Raw genomic sequence first — 21,190 nt, forward strand, 5'->3', positions numbered from 1 at the left:
TCCACAGCAAGCGTTTTCCAAACAACCCATAATAGCCGACTTCCTGTTGGGCTGGCGTGAAACTTGACAGAGGGAAAGTTGTTCGGCCCCATGAAATCTATATGTGTACCAAGTTTCATATTAATTCATGCAAGCGTATTTGATATATGGACCAAGTTTTCAGACCCTGTTCAAGAGGGCGCTGTTGAGCCCCCCTGCCACGCCCGTTTCTGAAACTTTTCACATGTCTACTGGCTAATAAGTGTTATGTGTCTGTCGAGTTTCATCCAATTTCAAGCATGTTAAGAGTCTCAAACGCATCCGAAAAGAATATTAAAATTTGATGCGTTGCCACGGCAACAGTATCTAAGATATCAATAATCCTTTCACAGGTCTACATCTGCCGTGTGTTTACATTATACACATAAAGTTTGAAGCAAATCGGGTAAAATTAAGAGGGTGACTTCAAAGCATTTTGAAAGGGACACACTTCCTGCTGCCAGTTGGTGGCGCTATAACTTTGACTCACAATAGTCACATCCTTGTGATCGGCCTCTTACAACAAACACACTGCGAAAGTTTCATCAAGATCAGTTAATGTATGCAGAAGTTATAACACACTTCCTGTGTACCATTATTCGCCATAAATTCGTTTCCTCGCCACAGCCAAACCGTTCGAGATATCAAAAATCCGTCCGCAATTTAGCATCCTCAATGTCTTGACTTCATGCACACCGAGTTTGGTTGTGATTGGACGAATATTCTAGGAGGAGTATTTCAAATTCCAGAGGATGCGTTTTTCAAACAACCCATAATAGTTGACTTCCTGTTGGGCTGGTGTAAAACTTAGAGCACGAAAGTTGTTCGGCCCGATGAGATCTATATGTGTACTGAGTTTCATATTATTATATGCAAGCGTGTTTGATTTATAGACCAAGTTTTCGGACACCATTCCAGGGGGCGCTGTCGAGCCCCCGTGCCACGCCCGGGTACCAGCTTCAGTCCGGCCCTGATGGCCGCAGGTTCTGATGTGTGTGCAAAATTTCAAGAGTTTTTGAGCATGTTAAGGGCCCCAAAAGTGCCCAAAAGGTTGACAAAATAATAATAATAATAATAAATTAAAGCTGCAAGCAGCGATGAAAGGGCCCTCGCACCCGTGCCATCAACACTCGGTGGCTTTAGGAAGACAGATCATGGTTGGGAAATGTACATTTAAGGAGGTATATATAGTAAGAGTATGTCAAAGTCAGTAACAAAATGTTTTGTATAATGGTGATAATAGCATGCTTCATGACTCAGCTAAGTGTTGCTAGCATGTTTAGTCTGTTTCTAGCATGCTTAGTACACAATAATTATGTGGTTAGTACTGCATTACTGTGTTAACCATGTCAGTTTCTGTTGCCAATAGGTGGCGTTATGACTATTGCTGAATATGAGCATGGATGTGTGTTCAGGACAGAACTCTTATCAAACGTGTGAAGTTTGGTGCAAATTGGAAATTGCCTTCTTGAGTAACAAAAAAGTCATGTTTCATTGAATTAGCATTCTTTAGCACTTAGCTAAGCATTGTTAGCATGTTTTAACATGTTTCTAGCATGTTTAGAACTCAATGGCATTTTTAACATGTTGCTAGAACGGCATCAACGTGTTAAACATGTCACTTCCTGTTGCCAGTAGGTGGCGCTATTACTATAAATGAACATTCTCATGTAGATGTATTCAGGCCATGACTCTTATCAAAAGTGTGAAGTTTGGGGCAGATTGGACATTCCATGCCTGAGTTACAGCAAATTCCTATTTAATTGCAATAATAGCATGCTTTAGCACTTAGCTAAGAGTTTGCTAGCATGTTTTAGCATGTTTATAATATGTTGTTAGCATGTTTAAAACTTGCTGGCACTTTTTTATATGTTATTAGGAGTCCATAACAGTGTTAAACATGTCACTTCCTGTTGCCAGCAGGTGGCGCTATGTCTGTAACTGAATATAAGCATGGTCATGTGTTCAGGACAGAACGCTTATCAAAAGTGTGAAGTTTGGGGCAGATTGGACATTCCATGCCTGAGTTACAGCAAATTCATATTTAATTGCAGTAATATCATTCTTTAGCACTTAGCTAAGTGTTTGCTAGTATGTTTTATCATGTCTCTAGTATGTTGGTAGGATGTTTAGCACCTACTGGCATTTTTTTATATGTTATTAGGAGTCAAGAACAGTGTTAAACATCCCTTCCTGTTGCCAGCAGGTGGCGCTATGACTATAACTAAATATGAGCATGGACATGTGTTCAAGAGATAACTCTTATCAAACGTGTGAAGTTTGGGGTAGATTGTACATTGCCTTCTTGAGTAACAACAAAGTCCTGTTTCATTGAATTAGCATGCTTTAGCACATAGCTAAGTATTGCTAGCATGTTTTAATATGTTTCTAACATGTTTAGAACTCAATGGCATTTTTAACATGTTGCTAGAATGGCATCAACGTGTTAAACATGACACTTCCTGTTACCAGTAGGTGGCGCTATTACTATAACTGAATTTGAGCATAGACATGTGTTCAGGCCATGATTATTATCAAACGTGTGAAGTTTGGGGCAGATTGGACATTCCATGCCTGGGTTACAGCAAATTCCTATTTAATTGCAATAATAGCATGCTTTAGCACTTAGCTAAGAGTTTGCTAGCATGTTTTAGCATGCTTCTAGTATGTTGTTAGCATGTTTAGCACTTGCTGGCACTTTTTTATATGTTATTAGGAGTCCATAACAGTGTTAAACATGTCACTTCCTGTTGCCAGCAGGTGGCGCTATGACTGTAACTGAATATGAGCATGGTCATGTGTTCAGGACAGAATGCTTATCAAAAGTGTGAAGTTTGGGGCAGATTGGACATTCCATGCCTGAGTTACAGCAACTTCCTGTTTCATGGCGAAACATCGAAATTTGTCAGGCCGCCGAGGACCCGCCCTTTGACGAAAACTCAAGATCTTCGCAATTTAACGTCGCAAAGGCCTTAAGATTACACTCACCAAATTTGAAGATGATCAGATTAAAACTGTAGGAGGAGTTCGTTAAAGTACGAGGCCTGAAAATGGCAAAAACTGCACAAAAATCTGAGAGGAAGTTCAAAATGGCTGACTTCCTGTTGTGTTTAGGGCTATGCTTCAAGAGACTTTTTTGTAGGTATTAGGTCATTACACGTATGTACCGAATTTCGTGCACGTACGTGGAACGTTGCGGGAGGCGCACTCCGTTGAACTTTTATAGGTGGCGCTATCGAGCCGTTTTGCCCCGTCCAATTCTGAAACCTATATCAGATGTAAATTTTCGCCAGTTCTGACGCGTGTGCAAAGTTTCGTGAGTTTTCGAGCATGTTTAGGCCCTCAAAAATGCAATTCAATGCGGAGAAGAAGAATAATAATAATAATAATAATAATAATAAACAGAGCAATTCCAAGAGGGTCCTCACACCATCGGTGCTCGGGCCCTAATAATAATAAACAGAGCAATTCCAAGAGGGTCCTCACACCATCGGTGCTCGGGCCCTAATAAACAGAGCAATTCCAAGAGGGTCCTCACACCATCGGTGCTCGGGCCCTAATGATCAGTGTTGGGGGTAATGCATTACAAGTAACATACATAACGCATTAAGATTACTTTTTTGATGTTACAAGTAAAGTAATGTGTTACAAGTAACATACATTACCTAATCAGATTACTTTTTGATCTAACAAGTAATTAACTACAAGTAATGTGCATTACCTAATCAGATTACTTTTTGATGTAACGAGTAAAGAAACACATTACAAGTAACATGCATTACGTAATCAGATTACTTTTTGATGTTATGAGTAAAGAAACACATTACAACAATGCACATTACATAATCAGATTACTTTTTTAATGTTATGAGTAAGGAAATGCATTACAAGTAACATGCATTACAAAATCAGATTACTTTTCTGATGTTATGAGTAAAGAAACGCATTACAAGTAACATGCATTACGTAATCAGATTACTTTTTGATGTTATTAGTAAAAAAACGCATTACAATAACGTGCATTATAAAATTAGATTACTTTTTGATCTAACAAGTAAAGTAATGCATTACAAGTGTCATACATTATGTAATCACATGACTTTTTTCGATGTCAATGAAAATGACATTCTAATAATACAAATACATTTATTTACAGTAAAAAAAGTCACTGCAGATTAAGTTTTTAAGTTTTAAGTTTCAAAAACAATATTCACATAATTATGAATTGTAGCTGAAATATAGCAATTGGTGCATGACGTCCACTAAAGTGGACATGTGATTAATCAGAGTTTTCTCTCAATCTAAAATCAAAACTTGGAAGATTTTACTGTGATATGACTCATTAGATATTGCTTGATGCTGCAATATTTTTTTTACCTACAAGAGTCTCCTAGGATAGAAGGAATGGGCGGATATTCTGGAGCAACTTGGCATGTCTGACTGACCCTTGGCCATCTTGGTTTGGAGGAAAAAAAAAAAAAAATCGAAACACAAAGGCTTGCCACATGGTTGCAATTTATAGGATGATGCACCAGGGTCCAATGAAGAGGCTGATGTGCAACTTTGCCATAAAAACCCGTGCAAATTCAAGAAAATGCTTTTTTAATAGCTGTCCACTGTAGTGACCACTATGCGTGAAAGGGTTAATAATCTTGCTGTTTATTTTTTATTGTTTCTAAATGATGTGATATGCACTACCAGGAGTCTGTTAGATAACACTGGAGTAGAGAGGACTATGAATTGGCATCACGTCACGTGCACAGTAACTGGAATTTAAAACCAAGAAAAAAAGACTCAAACTGCTGGATAGATACAGTAATACACTATTAGTTGTGCAAACAATATCTCTTTTCTTTGTGCCCTGAATTTTTGAATACGGAGTGCTGTACGCTATTACTCCATGTTGCTTTAAAGCACATAATTCTGATAGATATTATGATAGCTTTGCGCACTTGTAAGCTAATATCTTGTTGCCCCATTAAAAAGCTGCACACAACATTTGAAATAAAACTAAGTTTTATAGTATTTATTTTCAGCAAATTATTTTTGTGCATAGTGATTTATAATTAACATTTTACCAGATTCAGCACAACAAAACTTATTTTTGCCCCATTAAATAGTTTTTTTCCTACATCGTTTCTAGAATTACTTTTGCTGCTGAATTATTCACTCGCTTAATTTATATTATATTTTTTAAGATGATATAATATTGTTATCAAGTTGTTGTTTTTCTCTAATGAAGTAGTATTTAGTGTATCGTGTTTAACATAAAAGATTGATCATCAGTTCCACACACACATTATTCTACAATAATCAAAAACAAAACAAAGAAAAGAAAATAATAATAAAAATAATAGAATACTGGTATCGGAATTGGACGATATTCATGAATTTGGGTATCTGAATCAGCTCAGTTATGAAAAAATGGCATCGGTGCTAGTGTTGTCAAAAATATCGATATTTCGATAAATATCGATACTGAAATATCTGAACGGTACCAATATTAATTTTTCCGAAGTATCGATACTAGCCGCGCTTTCACTTTCACTTCTCTCCAAAGGCGCGTTGACAAACACCACACGCGCACTCGTCTCATTCGCTCTGGTTAAATAGCAAAAGTGAAGTGAATGGGGCCGATCATATCTGACGCGTTTTCAATTGGTTTCCAGCGAGCGTTCTGCGCGCTGTTTATGCGCCGTGTGGGCCTTCCGTTTTAGTGATGAAAGCTAGTTGCTTGAACGCCCGGAGAGTGCGATGATGGAGGATAAACTTGTGGTGCTCTCGCGGGTTACCAGGAGCTTAACGACTTCACGAACCGTAACTACCCCAATGTTAACAGAAAGTAAATAAAGTTAATAAAAGGCTGATTTGATGTTTACTTGACTGACAGGACAGCTGTGTCAGTGGTTGCCTAGCAACATAAAAAACGCAGCGCACTGCTCGTTCTGTGTGATCTTAGACAAGTACATTTTAACTGAGGTCAAATGTAAATTAACTTGTGCTTATTTAACTTTATTCAAGAATTATTATTTAATTCTGCAATTTGCCTTCATTAGCAAATATCATCAATTTGATTACACAGATACAAATTAAACTAAACTGAGCTAGACAATGACATCTCTGAATTCAATAATGAAATGCCTTTAACTGAAAATTGAATGTTTAAATCTTATTATTATACATTACTGACACTCTCCTCCAATTTGATCCTGTTAAGTGCTTTGACACAATCTGTATTGTTAAAAGCACTATATAAATAAAGGTGACTTGACTTCATGTCGATCCACTGAGCATTGTTTTCGCGTGTGATGCACACACGTTTGCGTTTAAATCTGTTCATCAAATAGCCTAACGTTAATGTATTAACCAGCATTTATGCTTTTGAACAAGTGCATTACCTCAGGACATTTTTGTTCATGTAAAATATACCTCATTGTCATGTTCTAAACTTGTTATATTTAGCTTTAAATAAAAAAATACCCCCCTAATATTGTGGCAGTTTTTTTCTCCGTGGTATCGAAAATGGTATCGAATATCGATATTTTTCAAGGTATCGTATCAAAGTTAGAAATTCTAGTATCTAGGGCTGCAACGATTCATCGAGTTACTCGATTTACTCGATTACAAAAATTCAGAGGCAAAAACTCTGCCTCGAAGCCTCGTTAAATTCCTATGACGCGCACTATACGCGCAGGGATCAGATTGTTTCACACGGACCGTTGTTCAGTGTTCAGGAAGCACAATAGCGCGTGATACATTTTGAATTTAGTTGGCGCGATGGCGGAGAGTAAAGATGTCCATAAACAGCAGAGAATGTCTAAAGTTTGGGATCGCTTCCTTTCAGCGTCGCTGAAATAAGGTAACGATTCTGTCCCCCGCATTTTTTTTTTAACCCAGCGCCAATATTTCCGCCCGTGCCTAAGCCTACATTGATGTTCGCTGATTTTAATCCCATACTGTATTTGTAGTGATGTCATGATGCGGTTTGACTAGATATGATGTTTAGCTTTGATGTTTTAAAGTAGTAAATGTATTCACGTTCAACTGCGAGAGAGTTTAGCCTAAAAAAGAACCCCTTCACACACACACACGCGCGCGCGCACCCTCGTCTCTCTCACGCACCAGTCAGATCAATTGCGGCAATGCATCACATATGCTCAAACTTTTATGTAGCCACGCAACAATAATTTCAGCATGCATTCACTGTATACACCGGGACGTGATGGAGGAACAAATATTGCATTGCAGTCTTTGCGAGACCTTGTTTGTCACGTCTGCCAAATAGTTAACAGACAACAACAAAAAATGAAACTCCCCACCAGCCTGCTTCTCCAAATCCACTCGTACTTTTGGGGAAGACATAATCGGCTACCAAAGTAGCATAGAACATTTTCAATTAACAAAAAAATATAATACTACAAAACGTGCTAATATACTTCAACTAGCCTAAGTGAGAAACAAAATGCTGTTCTTTTTCTATTTAACAAAATGCATATTTGCAATAAAGCATTTCCCTTTTCAAAGCTACACTTATTTTATTATAAATTGTATACATTGTGTACCTGTTTGGCTTGATATTTTATATTCATTTAATTTATTTTTGTTCTCCGGTGGGTAATTTGCAGAAGGTGCAATCCTTTTTTTGTAATGTTGTATTAAGAAGACAAAACTAAGGCCAAATGGCCTTTACTATTTAAGTTTGTATTCATAGTTTTATATGTTATACATGTTTTACAGTATAAAGTTGACTTAACTGTATTGTTATATAATTGTTGGCACTGGCACTTATTAACACTAAATGGGTAAAAAGTACAATAAATAGGCTTAGTTTTGGAGCCAAATGTTGGAGTTGGTATAAATACCTGTTTTTTTTTGTTTTGTTTTTTGAGAAATAAAAGCCAAATGCTTGATTTTACAGCCACATCATTTTCGTTATGCATTATTTGTTTTGGTTGTTTAAAAACACACTTTTTTTTTTATCCGATTACTCGATTGATAAAGTGCTAGATTAATCGATTACAAAAAGAATCGATAGCTGCAGCCCTACTAGTATCGTGACAACACTAATCGGTGCATCCCTAAATTTCATTAGATTCAGGGGCCAGCAATCAATAAATCCCTATTACAATATTATTTCCTATTTTACACAATTAGTCACATTTTTATTAAACTAAAAAATACTTAATCGAACTCTCAAAATCCTGTAACACAATCCACAACAAAATTAACACTAAATAAAACACTGGGGGGAAAATTAAGTCTTAATTAAGCGACTTTTCAGTGTTTTATTTAGTGTTGATTTTGGTGTGGATTGTGTTACAGGATTTTGAGAGTTCAATTAATTTTTTTTGTTTGTTTTTTTGTTTGTTTTTTGTTACATGAAATCCATCATCTGATGACAGTTCATTATAAGCTTGTGCAATGCGATAAGCAATGACAACAGTCAAGAAAGTTTGTCTTCTGTGCTTTGAAAATTTGCAAATCTAGTATTGCCTTTTAATGTTTTTTCCTAGTATCCCAATTTAACAATTCATTATTTTTATTTTTTTCCTGTATATTCAACAAAATGAAGAGAATGCCACTAGTGCCAGAGAATGTGCAGAGTGTCAAGATAAAGGTAAAATAAACAGATTTTTTTACACATTGCATTGATACATTATATTGTGTCATTTTATCGATGTATTGATCCATATTGATGTACCGCTACACCCCTAATAAGAAGGTGACTTCACTAACAAACTGAACGTTCATTACAACTTTCACTAGTGGCTAAATTGTGACAGTCATATCAGGAAAAAGTAGTAGGCTCTAGGAATTGCAATGGACACTCCAATGGCAGTACACTCACCAGAGTAACTCATGCAGTGGTCGACCAGCCCATCTACCCTTACCAATGTCAAAGGCATAAGCAAAGATTTTTGCCCCATTCCCATCTGCATCAACTTCCATGCGTGCCTGAAAATAAAAACATTCAGGCATTCAATTTAATAATAGTATAATAAATAATAGTATTTAAATAATGTGACAATAACATGTTTTCAAAAACTTGAATAGGTCATAAAAAAAGAAAAAAATTCAAAGGCATGTGTGGAAAAAGTGTGCTGGTAACCAAAATTCAAACCACAAACAAAAATTTCAATTAAAGGAACACTCCACCGTTTTTTTAAATAGGGCTTATTCACCTTCTTTCCTACATTTAGATAGGTGGGCAAATGCATTTTTGTCTCAGTGCATGCATTGTTTTAGTTTGACAGGGTCGGCGCTTGCTTAGCTTAGCTTAATGAATGGAATCCTTTGTTGCCAGCTAGCATGTCCTGAGTAAAAGTGATAAAAAAAATAAAAACCCACCTAATTACTTCTTGTGGCCTGCGTATTCACAACGAGTACAAATAGCGATTTGTATACATGTATAGATCGACCCATATTATACCTGTATTCACAAGTTGTGGGATTTCATGTGTTGCGTGATATTTCTGTGCCCAAGTAGCTGTGCTTTGCCTGTGCTTCCCCCTAATATAGTCCCAAGTCAATATCTGCCTAGGAAATCGCATAATGTTAATCTGCATCGCTATTTGTACTCGTTGTGAATACGCATGCCACAAGAAGTAATTAGGTGGGTTTTTTTTTTTTTTTATCACTTTTACTCAGGACATGCTAGCTGGCAACAAAGGATTCCATTCATTAAGCTAAGCTAAGCAAGCGCCGACCCTGTCAAACTAAAACAATCCATGCACTGAGACAAAAATGCATTTGCCCACCTATCTAAATGTAAGAAAGAAGGTGAATAAGCCCTATTTCAAAAAACGGTGGAGTGTTCCTTTAAAAAAAATAGCCTCAAGTGACAATCATCGGAGACAAGCATTAATAGCCCATGACAATGATTAACGATCCAAATGAAACGCATGTTATTATGAGGATTTTACAGCAAAGTCCATCTTGAATAAAAAATATATAAAAAAAACAGTATGAAAACTTTTATGGTAGCAGTTTAACACACAATTGCTTTATTTGTGGTATGAATAAAGCAAATGTGTGTTAAACTGCAACCATAAAACTTTTCATACTGTTTTTTTTTTTATTTTATGTTTTATTCAAGATGGACTTTGCTGTAAAATCCTCATAACAGCATTCGTTTCATTTGGATCGTTAATCATCCTTATGGGCTATTAATGTATAACAGCATAGAGCCTTTATAACAGTAAGAGCCTTTATAGAAATTGTATAATATATTATCTTGAAAAAGAAAATTGTCTCTTAATTTTAAGGTAACTTGAAAGTGTTTTACTGGAGTCTATAAAAATTAAATAAACATTTAACGTCTATAAGCATTTCAAAGATGTCTATGTAGACTAATTACATAAAACTATACTGTCAGTACACCATAGTTATACAAAAGAACTAGATCTATGCATTTATTTCCATTCAAAAGGAATGGAAACCGGTAGAAAAAGATTACGCTTAAATGATTCTTTATAACATTAATATCACAGCCTTCATCTTTTAGCTGAAATGTCTGATAGTTTAGAATTTGCTTTTAGCTTCCCAACCATCATAAATTCATGAAATTAAGCATTGTTGCTCAGAATGACTTGTTCTCCATATGTACAAAGTTTTGAGAAGTTTGGACTTTGTGCACACAAGATATAGGCATAATAGTCATTACAGGAAACACCCATCAAATATGTCAGATTATATTTGCTAAAATGTTTAATAGATCAAAATTATTTCGATAACATTTTGCTAGCATGGTCTAGAGCTGACATGTGCAAAGTTTGGTGAAGTCTGATGAAGACTTATTTGTGTCGGTACACCATTCAGATCTGATGTCATTAGCTGCTAAAATGTGATTGGCTGCTGGCGGCCATGTTTTGTTTTTGTTTTGTTTTTTTAAGTAAGTCATGTAGGGCATCAACCAAAGAAAATGCATACCAATTTTAAACGTCATGGTTATACAGAGTTAAAAATATTGTTTTAGTTGTAGCGCCCAGAAGTTTACCAAACTTGGTGTGCATCATCAGAATGTCCTGTTGTCTAAGTGTGTCAAGTTATGTTAAGCAAGTTGCGTTCAGCAGATATAGGTCAACTCGTTAAAGTGTTTTACCAATTAATTAACTTAAACCATTGCAATGCTTCAATAAATCTAAATTGACAGCGTGATCATTTAAAATAGCTTTTTGCCAGCACAGTCCCTAGCTGTTTTGTGCCTATTGTGTTAAAGATCTGACCAACGGCCTAGGAGTTTGAAAAAGTAGGACTTAAATAAAACTCTAAATGATGGAAAATTATAGTTATTTGTAGGTATTGACTTAAGGATTCAGGGGAAAAATAATTTTGTTTCCCCTTAGGGTTCCAAAGTTGTGATCCAAAACGCGAACTGCCTTGTAGCGCCACCTAGTGTCAGACAAATGTGTGTCTGTGTGCCTGAGTAGCTGTGCACTATCGGGTCCACTCATACATTTTTAGGGCAGAAAATTAAAGATAAAGAAGAACATTAGTACAAACACAATAGGGTTCTAGCAACTTCTGTGCTTGGACCCCTAAAGAAAAAAAAACAAAAAACAGGTTCTCACCTCAAAGGCATAGTTTTCCACTAATGGTATGTCTTGCTCATCAATCAAAGTGTACTTTGTCTGAAAAGAACAAAATGTTGTTACAATGCAGAGAAAGTCCATTAAAAACAATTCAAAACATAATACTTATTGTGTCTCCTCACTGAAACCCAAGTTTCCTTAAAACTGCTATAAGCATGGTTCCCACACTTTTCAACCAATTAATTGTCTACAACCTTTTTATTTGCAATTATTGTATTTGGGTTTTTTGAAAAGTTTGTTTTGATCCAGAATTCAGGTTTTTTTAAGTCAACATTTATGTGATTAAAGTCGAGTCAATGTCAACTAGTCGCTGATGACTTATGAACAAATAAGCCTGAACCTCGAGCTAAGACTCAAACGCAGGTTGCCTTGTGCACAGCTATGGCATTTGACACAGCGCTGCCCACAAGGCTATTGCTCCTACATAACAGCTTATTTCAGTTCTTTTGTCTTTGGGTCGTTATTTCTCACAGATTTCTGCTTGTTCAGATACAAATAAAATAGCACAGTAAAGATTACATGTATATGAATGCATTAATGAGAGAGACTGCATGTGAATAAATTCTATCTGGCAGCGTCTCTCTACTAATATTGTAGTGGGTTTTAGTTATATGATAGAACTTTTAAGTTTCTAAGCTATTTTATAGATAAATCACAGAACAATATTGACAATAAATTTCTGCGCTACTGTATGTTTCTGTGCACGTGATCTGCATGGGATGTGCAAGCTACTGTCGTATGCATGTGCGTTACATTGCAACTGCATTCACCCCATCAATTTTGAGCATCCAAATCTGGTATAATCAAACATATCTTGTGGAACGCTCTCGGAGTATGCATTTATTTGTCATTTTAACTGTTGAAAACAGAACGTAAAAGTGGACTTCAAAGTTTTCTTATCCTGTGGCACCCTCTATAGGCCATAATCAGCGACTAGTCGACATCAAGCTTAAAGTGCCCCTATAATGCTATTTTAAAGGTTCCTAATTTTGTTTTGGAGGTCTCCTACAACAGGTTTACATGCATCAAAGGTCAAAAAACTTTTATATTAGTTTCTCATAATATAGCCTACATTGTACATCACCACGTTTTTTTAATGATTCTCAAACGACTCGGATGAATCAGTCTCTCTAAATCCCTCCTTTATGAGAGCCTGCTCTGCTCTGATTGGCCAGATGGCCCAGTCTGTTGTGATTGGTCTACCGCTTACAGCGCTTATCGGAAGCGAAACGGCCATTACCATAACAGTCTACAGCGATTGTATTGTACACACTGTAAACAGTAACGATGACGTCGATTTTACCATGTCTATGAGTGCGAGTCCGATAATGAAACATTGGAAGAACTAGTTATTCAAACCAAATCTCCATCGCAAGGACGACTTGAGCAGGACACTTCTCAGTGATATCCTACTCATTTTGAGGTAGGCCTACATTATGAGATGTTGTAACTAATTCCTCACCATCAGCAATAACAAGTGTGTCAATCAACAAACCGACATGTATGTTTCTAATTTATTGCGGTGCACATACAAGAACTGCATTACCGGTATCAATAACGGTGCATATTGATGCTTTGCCAAGCAAGCACTAATGTGAATGACTGATGTAACATTAAAGTTAGAGATGCATCAGAGGATATAACCCTAATATATCCGCTGATAGACGCCGCTTTCAAACACTCTCGTGTGCATCTATGTAAGCGTTCGATGAAGAGCAAAGACAACATGTTTTTGAAGCGTTGATCATTGTAGCCAATCACAGACATATATGTTGAGCGCATCAACACAATGGCCAATCAGAGACACATGTTGAGCACGTCTACACAATGGCCAATCACAGACATATATATTGAGCGCGTCAACACAATGGCCAATCACAGATATATATGTTGAGCACGTGAACACATTGGCCAATCAGAGGTGCTTAAGATTCCGTTCAACAGCGCTCAAAATGCTAGAGGGAAATGCTAGTATGTATCGTCACATTTTAAAATGTCAGTACCGCCTTGGTACCGAAGTCGGTACTTTTTGACAACTCTAACCAGGACCAATCAAGTGCAATGCAACAGCTAAGAAGCGCTGTATGTAGATATATGACAAACAAATAAAGCCAATTTCCAGCCTTTGCTTGGGCTAAATGCATTTAATTTGAATTGTGTGTACAAGTCGGTACTGAGATTTAAAAAATGTGACGCTTTTGAGCGGAATCGTAAACACCTCTGATTGGCTATTGTGTTCACACGCTCATCGGATATGTCTGTAATTGGCTACAATGATCAACGCACTGGAGCGTTTGAGAGCACACAGAAGTGTTTGATAGTGTTTTGAAAACGGGAGCATTCGAAAGCACAAGCAGGCCGCTGATAGACGCCTGCTTTCAAACGCTCCCATGTGTATCTATGCAAGCGCTCGGAGAACAGTGTCATTGATGTATATTTACAAGATCTTTTTGAAGTGCTGATCATTGTAGCCAATCACAGACATATTTGACAGCACGTGAGCACAATGGGCAATCAGAGGTGTTTACGATTCCGCTCAACAGCGCTCAAAGCGGCACATTTTTAACATTTCACTACCGACTTGTGACGATCGGGTGCGGATGTCTAAATCAGAGAAAATCATCATAAGTTTGGGTGGGTGGTGGGTGAATGATTTATTTTTAACAGCGGATTCAGATGATAGATTTGAGCTGATAAGCGCATGTCTAATGTGTATGAAGAGGGTTTTCATGGGAAAATAAAAATAAAAATCAGAACTAAAAAACAAGCAATGAATGAAACAAACAACATTGGCTAATAAATGCTCTGCTAGAATCACTGTTTGGACATTTATTGGTAATGATATCTTGTGCATCCTTTTTTACATCTACTATTGCATTTGATGTTGATAGGATGTTGAGATTTTAGAGCAAATTATTTTAAACACAGTTTAGATATTTGACATATGACATAATATTGAACTTTTATATGTAGTGTGTCTTAAGAGCCATTTAATATGTTGTTTTTAGATACATTTTTCAGAGGAGTTTGACCTGTAATGTCTGTATATTGTAGTGATGCAGTTAGACAGACTAGCATATTGATATGTACAAATCATCCAAGCGCCCAATTCCGATCCATTTCAAATATACATTTCATTAATATTGTTAAATATTATTAAATTGTAAAGAAAATAAAGATCGATCTTTAATTATCAAATGAATTTTAGGTGCAGTTCACTCTCAGACAATTATATTTCATGTAGCATTTTCATCGGTCAGTCGTGGAAGTCTATTCAGATTTTTTGATAACTTCTGGCAATGTTTAATCCAGGAGCTTTCTAGTGCAAGAGAAATGAGAAATTTGCGAGTGCACAGGAGTCAGGACAGAGTTTAAGCGCAATATCTGAGCGAGAGTCGAAGTAGTTCATAATGGTGTGAACAAGCGTTAAGTTAAGTTTTTGGCCTAAATTCGCAAGCGAGCAGATTCGCGTTCGCGCATTTCATGGATGTGCTCTCGCGTTTACCATAATGCGCTCTCGACATTTGTCATGAAAATAACGCCATATATTCCGTCATATGACAACCTAAATGGGTATCATTTACTGTATAGTCTGTGTCTTATGTGCGCACTTTTCCATGCAACTTCGTTCTCACATGGTCCTGTTGTTTAACCCCATAGAGATTTGTTTACCGGCTGCCCTCTAGTGTCATGGCATCAGCGGCCTGTCATCCCAGAGGCAGCTTGGATTTGTTCGGGATGATGACGCAAAGAAAACCGATCAAAACAGTTAAGTTTAAGAAGCCTGCAGCATTTTGCAGAACGTTAAGTGATAAATTACAAGGTGGCTGAGCAGTGACTGTATAAATGTTTGACAGATAAACCTGGTAAAGACAGTGCTAAGGTTCATCACAGCCGACATGCCGGTTGTCATGCTGCGTGTGAACGGTTCCTGGTTGAGGCATTTTCTGAGCTGGCTGAGCCATATTGGATGCCAGTGTCATTACTGACGTGGACCAAGCATCGGAAACCGCAACGGTCTTGTGCTTAAAACATTAAGTATAACAGAAAAAATAGAACTTTTACATTCCCTAGTTAGCAAGCGAACTCTCGGCCAAACCATCTAGTTGCGCTGTAGATGCACTACACATCAACAGTAGGCGGTTCAAAGGGACTAAACCTACTCGGCTGATGAGCTGACCAGATTATAATAAAACCCGCCCGTTTCGACGACAACTACATACATATATTACACATATCCCCTCCTGCCAAAGGTCGCCAACATAAAAAATGGACAAATCTGCCACTTAATTGCTAAACAGAAGCATTTAGCTCACGGATCTTGGCTCCCCTCCCCTTTGCGTCGCACATGGCAGCCCTAGGTTTCAGCTCACCTTCCCGGCCACACGGCCAAGTCGAACAATCCCGAGCTTGAAATCCGACATTAGAGGGGATGTCAGGACTGGGTTGAAATGTGAGAGCAGGTGTGTCGGTTTTAGGCTGGAAATCGGTCCGGGCAAACCAACCCCGAGTACAATTTTTAGTGTAATAGGGTCAGTCGTTGCCCGCGTCTTCCCCACCCGCTTCCAAACCTCCGTGATGCGCCGTCCGCTGAGAGGCGTTGGAAAAACCAGCCAGCTTCGGGGAGGGGAGGGACTAACCAAATTCTGAACGTAAACCAATCGTAAAAGAGGACTGACAGTGATTTGTCCAATCAGAGCTGCGCATCGTCGACGCATTCGTGTTGGGTATTTAATTATTATGCTGACGTATGTGGATATACGTGAACGTATTATACTACTCTGTCCAATCACAATACGAGATTTTACGATAAAGCCCGCCTCCTGAGAAACCACGCCTTTTCGTGACAAAAATACGACATTTTAGCGCGAAATGCTCACCGGCACAGCTGGGTCCAGGTCCCAGTTGTTCAAAAGTAATGGGGGATTATTTTATGGTGCTAAAATTTCTTCTTCTTTTTTTTACTTTACTGTTGTGAAAGGCTTAATGGGCAGCCCTTACTAAAATGTTACTCTTACTTACTTAAAAAGTGTACTTCTAATTAACTGCTAAACTATATATATATATATATATATATATATATATATATATAATGTGTGTAAATATACATTATAAAATGTTATATATATATTTTTACCAGTGTTAAAGTTTTATTAAATTGTAGTTCCTGAAATCCACCCTTCTGCTGGGATCAGGATAATCCTGTTTTTTTTTTTTTTTTTTTTTTTGATCAAATGTAGGCTATCCTAATCATACTAAAAAGTAGGACCCAAAAGAACAACACAAACTTATTGGATTTTGTGATCTAATCCGATTTCAGAAACTTTTTTTTCTTTTGAACAACCCTTTTTAAAGATTTGATCCAATCCGATTGCCAATATCTGATCAGATTACTTTTGAACAACTGGATTATGTGATCTAATTCGATTTCAGAATATTTGTTTCCTTTTTAAAAACCTATTTTCAGATTTGATCCAATCTGATAACCTAAATACAACTACATTTCTTTTGAACAACTGGGCAATGGTTGTGACAAAAAAATTGTCACACATTCATTTTTTTCTCATTGAAGCCCTTATTTAATTTGGATGTGCCGTTTACAGAAGTTATCTGGACATATAAAATGTTGATTTTACTGAAATGGCATAATTATCAACAGCAGCATATTCATAATTAGCTTTTTTTTTTTAGTTTTGAAAGCACAACTCTTGATTTACATAAACGTAAATGTAACATTTAAATTATGACATATCTGAAATATATGTATTCCTGTTTCACGTGAATGTTGCAGGTCCATTCAACAGACTAACAAGCTTAACATTGTTTTCTCTGAAAGATGGATTAAGGTTAATGGTTAAAAGTTGAACTATTCATTTAGGAATCAAAACGTTGCTCTGCATGTGGGTGTCTTTTTTATTAATCTTTTAAGTGAACAAAACGTTTCGGAATCCCTTTGTAAATAATTTTTCTTTTTTTATTGTATTATGTGTATATCAAGATAAATGTTAATTTACGATTTACAATGAACATGCTAGAAAGCTGCATTGGTTAAATTATGTAAACAATAAAATAAGAGAATGTAGAACAAGGTCTGAAGCATAATAGAAAGAATAATTTAAAAGAGCAAAAGGTGCCACTCATCAATTTTACATTATTTACTAACTCATGAAGCATTAGACCACATTTGAATGTGGGCCATGAAATAGCCTTTCATAAGGGGGGATTTCAGTTACAGCCCTCCTTCATACAGTTCGTTCATGAAAGTGATGTCCTAGCATTCACCTGAGTCTGAACTATCCAAAATCACTGCATCCAAAATCACCCCCATATACCCTCATTCACAATTCCCTATGTGTTACTCCATTAATGTAATCCACTTAATGAGTGAATGAAAGCGAGTGATCAGATTTGGACACTGAGTGATCAGAAGTAACCTACTTATATCACTATCTGTTGAGATGCGGGAATTCATTCAGCCTCAGACATCACACAATGAACTACATTTCCCACATACCTGGCACTGATTACCTTGCACCTGATCTTCATCAGTGGACTATTTAAGGTGCTCTCAGACTCTGCCTCATTGCGAAGTTTTGTATTTACCCTGGTGATCAACTCTGAGCGTTTCTTCCCGTGTTTTGTCTTCCTGTGGATTACTTTTGGACTGTCTATTCAAATCTTGATTCTTTGCTGCCTGCCCTGGACTATATTCTATACTGGACTGATTTATGTAAATTTGCTGCCTGCCCTGACCTTATGCCTGTTTCTGGATTACGAGTTGCCTTATCTCTACTGTTGTGTTTGCTGGTGATTGACCCTGATTGTACGACCAAGATTATAATAAAACTGCAAATGGATCCTCACTCTCCTGAAGCTTCATTACAGAAAACTTCGCCAACACACGATCCAGCAGCTCTGGTTCAAATGTCCACGGAGATTTCCACTCAAGCTAACCAACTCGCCATTCATCAACATCAGCTAACCCATTTAACTACAGTAACGGAGGAGCTCGTCAGGACGCTACAGAGTTTGCAAATGTCACTTACAAACCCAGCCCCTTCTCAACCAAACGTGAGTGTGGACGCTTCTCCACCACCTTCATTCACAGTTAACCCACGTCTGGCTCTTCCTGATAAGTTTGATGGTAACCCAACTAAATGTAAGGGATTTCTACTGCAATGTTCATTATTCGTTGATCAACAACAAGCTATGTATAACACCGATGCCAGAGTATGAGAGCTGATGATCAACTACTCGCGTTGAGCCAGGGCAGGAGTACCGCAGCAGAATATGCTTTGACATTTCGTACTCTAGCAGCACAAACCGACTGGGTGGAGAGCACGCTTAAACTGCTCTTTCGCAAGGGACTCAACTTGGAGTTGCAATCCGAACTGGCCTGCCGAGATGAAGGGAGATCACTGAATCAATTCATCGAGCTAACCATTCAGATTGACAATCTGATTCGTTCACGTCGTCCACTCAGAACGGTACCAACCAGCACACAATATCCATTTACTCTTTCTCAAACTGAACCCATGCAGCTCGGATATACTCATCTGACTCCGGAAGAAAGAGAACGCCGCATACGTCAACATCTCTGCCTCTATTGCGGTCAACCGGGCCACCTGAGGGCTTCCTGTCCCACAAGACCACCTCTTCGTAACTCCTCTTCGGTGAGTCCTTGTGTTCAAGCACATCACTCCAGTTCTTGTATCAAAGTACCTATAGTATTATCTCTAGAAGACAATCATATATCCACATCAGCTCTATTAGACTCAGGAGCAGCCGGAAACTTTATGTCTCATGAGTTTGCTCAACAACAACAACTCCCACTAATCTCTTGCAACTCTCAATTGGCAGTGGAAGCGCTAGATGGACGGCCTCTCGGTGATGGAAGGGTTCTGCACACCACCGTGGACCTTCAACTACAGACCGGGACCCTTCACACTGAGATAATTCGTTTCTACATCATCACATCACCTCATAACCCGGTTATTCTTGGACTCCCCTGGCTACGTCAACATAATCCCCTCATTTCATGGAAGGAAGGTCGGATCATCAAATGGGACCCGTCATGTCACTCCAACTGTTTAACTGGCAACCCTTCACTCTCCATTCAGACCGTTACGCTAAAGGACGAACCTGTTATTTTCCCCACTCTTCCCATTGAATATTCTGACCTCATCGAGGCTTTTAGCAAGACCAAGGCTATGGAACTTCGTCCTCACCGCTCAAGCGACTGTTCCATCGAACTATTAGCAGGGACAACACCACCTAAGGGTAGAATTTTCCCCTTATCACAACCCGAATCAGAAACCATGAAGAACTACATCGAGGAGGAACTGTCAAAGGGGTTCATCAGAGCATCTACGTCACCTGCAGCCTCTGGCTTCTTTGTTAAAAAGAAAGACGGTGGTCTACGCCCTTGTATCGACTACCGGGGTCTCAACGACATCACAATCAAGTTTCGATACCCCTTACCTCTGGTACCAGCTGCCCTAGAACAACTCCGCAATGCCAAGTATTTTTCCAAACTAGACCTCCGCAGCGCCTACAATCTCATTCGCATCCGGGACGGTGATGAATGGAAGACGGCTTTTTCTACCAGCACTGGGCACTATGAATATTTGGTTATGCCTTTCGGGCTGTCCAACAGTCCTTCCGTATTTCAATCGTTCATCAATGACGTCTTTCGGGACATGCTTGATCGTTGGGTTATTGTTTACATCGACGACATTCTTATCTACTCCAACACCTATGAGGAACACGTGCAACACGTAAGAACAGTATTACAACGACTCATTGATCACCAGTTATACGCCAAAGCAGAGAAGTGCGAATTTCACCAGAGTACCACGTCATTTTTGGGCTACATCATCAGTCAGGAGGGAGTCGCCATGGACGAGAAGAAGGTCAAAGCCGTTCTAGACTGGCCACTACCAGTAACCCTAAAGGAATTACAACGCTTTTTGGGATTTGCTAATTTCTACCGACGCTTCATCAGAAATTTCAGCTCGGTAGCCTCTCCCTTAACCTCTATGACTAAGAGAAATTCATCACACCTCACCTGGTCAACTACAGCACAGGAGGCTTTTGCAGAACTCAAGTCACGTTTCACATCTGCCCCCATCCTCCATCACCCTGATCCAGAACTCCCGTTTATTGTTGAGGTGGACGCTTCAAATACGGGCATTGGAGCCATCCTCTCACAACGGCACGGATTCCCATCCAAGCTCTATCCTTGCGCCTATTATTCCCGCAAACTTAACCCAGCCGAACAGAACTATGACGTCGGAAACCGGGAATTGTTGGCCATGAAAGCAGCTATGGAGGAGTGGCGTCATTGGCTGGAGGGGTCTAAACATCCGTTTGTGATTCTAACTGACCACAAGAATTTGGAATACTTACGATCTGCCAAAAGACTGAATCCCAGACAAGCGAGGTGGGCTCTCTTCTTTACACGATTTGACTTCACCGTTACCTATCGTCCCGGTTCAAAGAACACCAAAGCAGACGCCTTATCACGCCAACACGACTGTTTAACTCCCATTAAATCCAAGGAAACCCTTCTTCCAGAGTCA

At 38.3% G+C, this 21,190-nt stretch overlaps 1 protein-coding gene across 1 annotated transcript in view; it reads right to left on the reverse strand.

Annotated features, from left to right (window-relative positions):
- The window catches only part of zmynd19 (zinc finger, MYND-type containing 19), a 50,993-nt gene extending 34,799 nt beyond the window's left edge, over positions 1-16,194 (reverse strand). Inside the window, exons 1-3 of the mRNA XM_081365426.1 lie at positions 15,983-16,194; positions 11,589-11,648; positions 8,867-8,973 (exon numbers count right to left, since the gene is read on the reverse strand). Of these exons, the coding sequence (XP_081221552.1) occupies positions 8,867-8,973; positions 11,589-11,648; positions 15,983-16,033 (218 nt within the window). The 5' untranslated portion in view covers positions 16,034-16,194. The remainder of the gene's footprint in view (positions 1-8,866; positions 8,974-11,588; positions 11,649-15,982) is intronic.
- Between the last annotated feature and the right edge of the window lie 4,996 nt (positions 16,195-21,190).

Source organism: Scardinius erythrophthalmus, assembly GCF_964197995.2.
Source record: "Scardinius erythrophthalmus genome assembly, chromosome: 5".
In the NCBI taxonomy this organism is placed as follows: Eukaryota; Metazoa; Chordata; class Actinopteri; order Cypriniformes; family Leuciscidae; genus Scardinius; species Scardinius erythrophthalmus.